The sequence below is a fragment of the Ammospiza nelsoni genome, chromosome 21 (genome assembly GCF_027579445.1).
Source record: "Ammospiza nelsoni isolate bAmmNel1 chromosome 21, bAmmNel1.pri, whole genome shotgun sequence".
In the NCBI taxonomy this organism is placed as follows: Eukaryota; Metazoa; Chordata; class Aves; order Passeriformes; family Passerellidae; genus Ammospiza; species Ammospiza nelsoni.
The window spans coordinates 11,375,670-11,384,005 of record NC_080653.1 but is presented as its reverse complement, the minus strand read 5'-3'; the positions used below and the strand labels follow the sequence as shown (position 1 = coordinate 11,384,005).

Sequence of the window (8,336 nt, the reverse complement as noted above, 5' to 3'; positions counted from 1 at the left end):
CCGGCGGGCGCAGCGCTGGCGGAGGCGGGGCCGGGCCGGGCGGTGCCGGAGGAGCCCGAGCCCGGCAGTGCCGGCTGAGGCCCCGCTCCGCTCCGCTCCGTTTGGCTCGGCTCGGCTCGGCTCGGCTCGCTGCCCCGGCCATGGCGCAGGCGGCGCTGGGCGCGGCGGGGCTGCACTTTGACGAACTGAACAAGCTGCGGGTGCTGGAGCCCGAGGTGGCGGCGCAGACGGCGCAGCTCCGCGAGCAGTGCCGGGCCTTCGTGGACAGTGAGTGCCGCGCCGCGCCGCGCCGGGCCGGGCACCTCAGGCCTTCTCTCGCCCCTTTCATCTGATCCCGCCCGAGTCCTAAAACCTTCCTGTTTACTGTAAACCCTAAACGTACAGCTGCGTCTAAAAACTGTACGGCAAAGCAGGAGCGTTCGATCTTTTTAGGGAAGTTGTGAATATCACTTGACAATTTTTTCCTTTACAGAAACAGCAGAATTTCAGAACATAGTGGGCAGCTTGATTGAGCTCGTTGACCAACTGGCCAAAGCTGTAGAAAGTGAGAAGATGAAGGTACTGTGCAGTAAATTCCTCGCTTCTTGTGTGCACTGTCCTGTGTGGGGCCTCTCTGTCCCTCCCTCCCTTTACAGCAGAAGCAAGGATTCTCTGTCAGTATTCTGCTGGCATTCCTCTGGGATTAACCTGGCCTTTAAAATTTATATCAATGATAATATTAATCAATAGTAATGAATTAATGAAACTTATGACAGTGTCGTATTGCTCACACATGAACCAGTCCCGCTCTCCTTGCTTGTCTATATTTCTGCACAGAAACAGAACGTGTGCTTTTTAATCACTCCATCTTGGTAGAATTTGTCCTGCAGAGGCAGGAGAGGCCTCTGGTAGCCTGAGCTTGTCAGGCTGTAGGGCCAGTGCCCAGTTTGTGTATCCAGAGGAGTCGCTGACTTTGTTCCTCGAGTTTGGGGAACACCAAACTGCCACCCACCCCTCAGGAGCACAGCATCACCCTCTGTTATTGCTGGCATGGCTGAAATGCCTCACAGTCCACCTGCTGGGAGGGAAAGGGGCTAAAGGAGCTAACCAAAACCCCTCCACACATCCCTGTCCTGTCCTGCCAGGCCATCGGGGCACGGAACCTGCTGAAGTCGATTGCAAAGCAGAGAGAGGCTCAGGAGCAGCAGCTCCAGGCTTTGATAGCAGAGAAGAAGATGCAGCTGGAAAGGTGAGTTTTGTGTTCAGTGCTCTGGGGTGTTGTGCAGGCTGGGAAGGCTCAGGGTGGACACAGGGCTGTCTGCCTGTGCTGTGGGACCCTGGGCTGGTTCAGACAGCCCCACCTGCATCAGAGGTGTGTCCTGGCCAGAGCACATGGGAACAATGCCACAGGCCTGGAGTTACCTTCAGGCCCTGCAGTGACCCAGAGAAGGTTCATCCCTGAGGACTTCAGGGCTGAACAGAGGCAGCACGGGCTGGGGCGGTGCAGAACTCTGAGAGCTGCATCAGCCTCATGTCTGGCTGATAAAGAGCTGTGTGTGTGACTCAGGCACCTGCTGCTTGCAGGTGACTCACACGGGCAGCCCAGCTCCCCTCCCAGCTCCCAGGGCTGCCCTGACCCCCTCACACGGGGTCCTGGACCCTCTATTTTGTCTCGCAGGTACCGGATCGAGTACGAGACCCTCTGCAAAATCGAAGCGGACCAGAACGAATTCATCGACCAGTTCATCTTCCAGAAATAGAGGATTTTAAGATAAAAACCAGCTCACATGGAAACTTGACCATTCCAGAATCTTGAGAATTTCAGAAATATGCAATTTCCACTGTGCAGAAGTGCAGATGGTTTGCACAATGGAGGGGCTGTACCTCGGCTTGAGTGTACCATGGCAATAAGAAGGGCTGAAGCTCACAGCTGCACAGACTGTTCTGGCCTTTGATTTTATACCAGTTTTGTACAGTCAGTAGTTCTAATTCAAATTCCAGTTGAATTACTGCTACTGGTGCTTTGTTGTGTCGCTTTTTGAAGTCTACAGCTCTTTCATAGAAATCAGAAAATAAATTATTGTTCTCAGACTGTCTGGCTGTACCAGAATTAGTTGCTCCTCCTCTGTTATTTTTCAATGTAAAGGTTTACACACAAGCAGCAGTATTGGATCTATATCTGCCTGTTACTTTTTCTATAGAATTACTAAAAAAAGACAGAAATGTATGATTTCCAGAATGGACCAATTACAGATACAAAAAAGCAGAAACTACACGAGAATTTAGAACTTTGAACTGTTCCTGAGGAATGTCCATTCAGGACTGTCATGAGAGCTGAATCCTTTTATGGGCATTATTAGGATGGAACACCAGACTGATGAGGGAAACCATTCTGAATGTCAGTGACACCAGGAGTGCACAAACTGTAAACTACAAACCCAAGTGTGAACTCAAGCCTCATGTTGGAAGTGCAAACAGATGCATTTTGTGTATGCCTGCAGCACTTCAGTATGGAAATGCTGCACTTTCCAAAGCCTGGGGAAGGCTTTAACTTGACACAGTGAATAAAATGTGCCAGTAGTGCCTGAGCAGCTTCAACAGCTCGTCACCTCACCAGGCTCCAGATGAAAACCAACCCCAACCACAGAACTTCTACCTGTAGTTGTAACTTACACACGGGTTTACTCTGTGAACTCTCCACCATCTCGTGGTCACTGCAGGTTCCTTCAGCCATTCCCTGAAGAATACTGAATGCAGTTTAATGCGTTTAGTTATTTATTTCCATACCTGAAGTGATTTTAGGGAAGAAAGAAATTTCCAACTCCTTGGTTACAATTCCTGAAGTACTTCAGAATCCTCTGGGCAGTACTCCTGGTTGTCAAGGGTAACTTTAAGCATTCATGAATCCAGATTTTGGCACATTTATCATTGATCAGACATTTATAATTAATCAAAATGAAGCAGAGCAAAGGCAGTGGAAATTTTAAGGAAGGGGCAAGGAAGTTAAGAATCATTATATGATTTGGAATGCTTCAAAAGAACAGCTTTGCAAATCTGTGTGTAATGGGTTGGGGATTCTTCAGAATATGTGGTTGGAAGACAGATTTCCTACTTGAGTGGTTTCCAAACAGTCATTTTGGGGAAAAGGGACCTTGGAAGAACAGTATCAGCTGCAGGGTGTGTGTGTGTGTGTCCCCTCACAGAGTTACACATCAAAGGGTTAAAAGACCATTTTCCTGGGAGAGAGGCCTTGCACAGACCTGACCCCAGGCTGGCCCAGGCCCCTGCCAGAGCTGTATGTGGTCAAAGCAGGGCTGTGCACTCCACCCAATTCCATTTTTCCTTGCAGCAGCCAGTGCAGTCAACACGAGGGAGATGTTTGTCCCAGAGGACTCCGCCAGCGCAGGGTCGGAACCAGGTGCAGCACAGGTGTGGTGTGTACGACCTCCAGAGCCAGCTACTTCCTTTTCCTCTTCTCCACGTGTTTGTAGTGGGGGTTGCAGAGCATGGTGAACAGGAGCAGCAGTGGGATCAGCAGGTAGGGCAGGTAGATGGAGAGCAGCGCCAGGCGCTCGCGCAGCGTCTGAGGCCCCGCGTGCTCCGCCTTGGAGAAGTCGTGGAACAGGATGTGGGCCAGGATGGCAAACAGAGTGGTGGCCACGTGGGTGGAGTAGATAATGGCAGGAGTCCTGATCCATCTGCAGCCACCTGTACAGAAGCAAAAAGGAAACAATATTTAAGTATTTTGAAACACCCAGAATTCCGAGTGACAGAACACTGACTGCTGCCTCTCTGCCAGGGTAAGCCATCGCTCAGATGGAATAGGGAGCAGAAAAAACCCTCAGTACTAGTAGGAACCAAGGAAATTTCTCTCCCCTGATGGCAATTTAGAACAAAGGGGTGATCCTGAAAGATCTAAAGTAACAAAATGAGTACACAGGCTTGACCCAGACCTTTAGCTGGCCTGGAAATTACCCAGATGTCAAATGCTGATGGTGGTTACACAAATGGCTGCACCTCACAAGGACCTGTAGTTGCAAGGTTTTGTTTATGACAAACTTTATTCTGTGCTGCTTTCTCAGGTAGAACACTCATGTGGGCCCTGGCAGCCCAGCCCTCCACAGTAACTCACTCAACCCCCCTAATCATGATATAGAAACATTCTCTGCTGCACAGCAGCAGCTGTCCTGCAGAAATGCCCCCAGGACATGCCCTCGATCACCCTGGTTCCCCCCACCTTTCAGGAAGGCGTAGGCAGCGATGGGGAAGAAGGGCAGCTGGAGAAAGGCTTCGCAGTAGATGAACGCCTTGAACCACTCTGGGGGCTGCAGCATCAGGGGGTCCCTGAAGGAAGTTGCATACTGCTGCAACAGGTCTGTCAGCTGAAAAAACCCAAAATGACAGTCAGTCACTGAGCATCCACCAGAGCAGGGCAGAGCTTGTGGTTCTCTATGGGATGAAGCCACCAGGCTGTGAGCCCCTGGTCCTGAGCAGGGCTGCTGCAGGGGAACAGCTCAGCACCAGGATTTGGAGTCAGGCAGTTGCAATTAGTTTCTGACAGAAATGTAAACTCCAGCATGGCTTTACGCTGGACTTTGAACAGAGAGATATGCATTGAGATCTGCTGGTTAACTATTAATTGGAAATGGTTCCTATACTGGAGTAATCCTACTGGCAGTTCCAATGGCAACAACCAAATCACCAGTTGTAAAACTCAAGCAGGAGGTGACACCCTGATGATGAGGGCTGAACTAATTATCTGCCATCCAACCGTTATTTTAATTGATTTTATGATATTGTCTTCTATGATTTTGTTCAAAACCCAGCAAGCCAGAGATTTTTACGAATAAATTAGTAAATTTGGCATGCCTGCTCCTGCAGCAGCAACAACTCCCTGTTGCATTTTTGGCAGGAATTTGAGGAAAGCCCGGGATCGGAGAATGCCCGGGCCCGCAGGAGCCACGTCCGGGGCACGTGGCGCGGGCCCCGCGCTGCCGCAGCCTCCGGGCGCCGGTGCCGAGCGCGACAGCGAGGGGACAGCGGGGCCATGGCCACGGAAAGGATGTCCCTGGGCAGCGGTGGAACAGCCACAGCCCGCTCTGGGCACACGAACATCTCCACCGCCCGTTCCGGGGAGAGCACGGACCTGCACCAGTTCCCCGGGGCCTCCGGGGGACACGGAGCGGCCGCCACATCCCCGCCACAGCTCTCGGCAGCAGCACCGGCCAGAGCCGCGGGACGCGCGGGCCGAGCATCCCTCTCCCGTTCCCATTCCCGCTCCCCTTCCCGCTCCTCCCCAATGAATGACCCGGCTGTGACTCATCCCGTGGCACCAGCACCGTTTCTCTCCCAGACGCTCCCTCACACGCTCGCTGCAGTTTCTCTCCCCCTCTCCCCCCCCGATGTCTCCACACACGAGATTCGGCGCAGGCCGCCCCCGGCCCCATCAAACCGGCGGGTGCCCCTCACGCATCGGCGGAACGAGCCCCGGCCCGAGCCCCGGCCCCACTCACGGCCCGCGGCGCGATCCCGGCGGGCAGCAGCGGCTGCAGGTCGATGAGCGCCGTGATCGGGATGTGCGAGATGAAATAGAGGGCGAAGAGCCGCTCCCGCCACCGCGGAGCCGCCGCCATCGCCGCGCTGGCCCCGCCCCCCGCGCAGGCCCCGCCCCGCCGCGCCCGGCGGCGGCCACGTCCCGCGGCACGGCCCCGCCCCCGACCACACCCTGCCCTGGCCCCGCCCCCGACCACACCCTGCCCTGGCCACGCCCAGCGGCCACACCCTGCCCTGGCCACGCCCCGTTCCATGTTCTTTCCCCTTTTCCCGTTCTTTCCCCGTTCTTTTCGCCCTTTCCCCGCTCTTTCCCCGTTCTTTCCCCCTTTCCCCGCTCTTCCCCCTTTCCTCCGGGTGTCGGCAGCCGCGCCCCCGCCAGCCCGGCTCTTGTCCCCCCTGGTCCCGCACGTCGGCCCCGCCGTTCCTCCCCCGCACGCGTGGACGCGGAGCTCCGGAGCCCAGGGGTGCCCGCGTGCCGTGACAGCCCGGCCCGAGCGCAGGGCTCCGGTTCCGCCGGCCCCGGCCACAGCCCCGGCTGCAGGAGCCGCCCGGGGCCGGGAGCGGAGCCGGGAGCGGAGCCCGAGCGCCACCTCCGCCCGGTTACATCCCAGAGGAGAGCGGGACGGGACACAGCGGGCAGGGAAGAATGACACCACCGCCGCATTTTCAAATGTCACATTTAATGTTTTCACCACTGTACTCCAAATCTACATTTTACAAAGTGACCAGCAAGTGTGCCACATTAACTGACCAACCTCTGAGATTTTACCTTTCATACCAGTGTCTTCTGGGGCTCGATAATTAAACACGTTTCTCATTCAAGTGAATTGAAATGCTTCAGTTGGTTTTATTTCTAGGAGCCTCATAAAAAACAAAGATATTGCACCATCTTTGTTCAGTTATTCAATGTTTGTCTCTTTCACAGCAAATAATTACTTCATTGAAGTTAAAACTTCCAAACATAACTTACTAATAGTCTCCAATTCCAGCTCAGATCACTCTTGTTGAAAATACTCTGCTAAATACAGATAACTTACAATAACTTTAACAGTTAATTGTCCATAACAAACACCATGGTTTCTCTCCAGACCAAGGCTCAAATTTTAAGACGACCTTTTAGTATTCCTTTGTACAGGTGAAAAACAGTCTTCAATTTTCTAGTCTTGTTTTAAATATAAAAGTTGGAAGGGACATTCAAGTTTCAAGTCTCCACACTAAACTTAAAAAAAAAAAAATCATGTGGAGGTAAACAAACCAAGTTGTATACTCCAGGAGGTAGAGGCCTTCAATTTGTGTTCATATATACATATGCACAGAATTCAGTGTTCCAACAGAAAAAGAATTAGCCAAAAAGTAATAAAAGTTATTTACTACTGTGACATTTCAAGACTTCCACAGCTCTGCCTAAAGACACGAACACAATTAACAGAATTCCCTATGTGCTTTTTTTTGTCCTTTTCTTTTTTTTTTTCTCTCAACTGTCCAGTGCAGGAAAAAGTTCTCACAAAATTTCACAGACCTAAAATGTGCAAGCTAGTTTCTCTCTATACAGCAATGATGTCAGGGATCTCTGAAATTAGCCCATAAATGGAATTATTTACACACATAGAAGATGCATGCTGGGGGGTTTTATGTAAGAAAGAGCAGAAAAACTTCTAATAAAAATAGATTAAATATATATATATATTTATACTGGGTAAGGAAACAGAGGTTTAGTCTCTCCTAGTCACAAACTCATTCTCTCTACTCACAACATTTGATTTTAGAACAGCACACATCACCATCACAGCTCTAGTGAGAAGCTATTTATAGGGTTGGGCATCAGGGGCTGTGGCCACTTCCCACGGCCACGGCCACCCAGAGGGACTTCATGATTGGTCGCAGTCAAGTTTTCTGTATTCCTTAGTTTTAGAAAACCCAAAATCTTCAGGAATGGCTCAATATCAAAATGTATGTCTATCTGTTTGTACAATCTCACTTCAATAAAAAAAAAAAAAAGGAAAAAAAAAAGGAAAAAAAAAAAAAAAACCTCCCCGAATTTGGTTCAATTCTGTTTGTTCTGAGCTGAGCCATCACAGCTGCACTAGAATTCATAAAACACGTGCAACTCTGGGTAAAATATTTTCTTCTAAAAGCACAACCACTTTACAAGATTAAAAGTCTAGTACATTTCTAAGTATTATTCATATTGTACAAGTAGTGGTTGTTAATTTAAAACTTCATTAGTAAAATTACAGTACAAGCATGATTAACCTCCAGAATTGCAAATCCCAGGCTCCAGTGGAAAGCTACATTACATCTTCAGTAGTACGGGGCGCTCGGGTCACTCCCACACCAGCGGCGACGGCGGCATCTCGGAGGGCTGGGCGACCGTGGAGCTGCACGGACAGACAGACACACAGACACAGGGACACTGCTCAGTGCAGGGCCAGGGACACTGCTCAGGGCAGGGACAGGGACACTGCTCAGTGCAGGGACAGGGACAGAGCTCAGTGCAGGGACAGGGTCACTGCTCAGTGCCGGGACAGGGACAGGGACAGAGCTCAGTGCAGGGACAGGGACACTGCTCAGTGCTCAGTGCAGGGACAGGGTCACTGCTCAGTGCAGGGACAGGGACACTGCTCAGGGCAGGGACAGGGTCACTGCTCAGTGCAGGGACAGGGACACTGCTCAGTGCAGGGACAGGGACAGGGTCACTGCTCAGTGCAGGGACAGGGTCACTGCTCAGTGCAGGGACAGGGACACTGCTCAGTGCTCAGTGCAGGGACAGGGACAGGGACAGAGCTCAGTGCAGGGACAGGGTC

At 51.6% G+C, this 8,336-nt stretch overlaps 3 protein-coding genes across 4 annotated transcripts in view; 1 reads left to right on the top strand and 2 right to left on the bottom strand.

Annotated features, from left to right (window-relative positions):
• Positions 1 to 6: 6 nt before the first annotated feature.
• IFT20 (intraflagellar transport 20) lies at positions 7 to 2,071 on the top strand. The gene is made up of 4 exons (XM_059487255.1): positions 7 to 267; positions 473 to 558; positions 1,125 to 1,228; positions 1,658 to 2,071. The coding sequence occupies exons 1-4, from the start codon at positions 141 to 143 to the stop codon at positions 1,737 to 1,739; spliced, it is 399 nt and encodes a 132-aa protein (XP_059343238.1). The 5' UTR covers positions 7 to 140; the 3' UTR covers positions 1,740 to 2,071.
• A 665-nt stretch (positions 2,072 to 2,736) lies between these two features.
• TMEM97 (transmembrane protein 97) lies at positions 2,737 to 5,622 on the bottom strand. The gene is made up of 3 exons (XM_059487254.1): positions 5,493 to 5,622; positions 4,217 to 4,361; positions 2,737 to 3,687 (listed from the first exon to the last, which is right to left on the bottom strand). Exons 1-3 carry the CDS (start codon positions 5,610 to 5,612, stop codon positions 3,437 to 3,439), a joined length of 516 nt encoding a protein of 171 aa, XP_059343237.1. The 5' UTR covers positions 5,613 to 5,622; the 3' UTR covers positions 2,737 to 3,436.
• Positions 5,623 to 6,193: 571 nt separating this feature from the next.
• NLK (nemo like kinase) overlaps positions 6,194 to 8,336 on the bottom strand; it is a 36,575-nt gene continuing 34,432 nt past the window's right edge. For both annotated transcript variants that reach the window (XM_059487108.1, XM_059487109.1), the window contains one exon: positions 6,194 to 7,910. In XM_059487108.1, the coding sequence (XP_059343091.1) occupies positions 7,856 to 7,910 (55 nt within the window). In that variant the 3' untranslated portion in view covers positions 6,194 to 7,855. The remainder of the gene's footprint in view (positions 7,911 to 8,336) is intronic.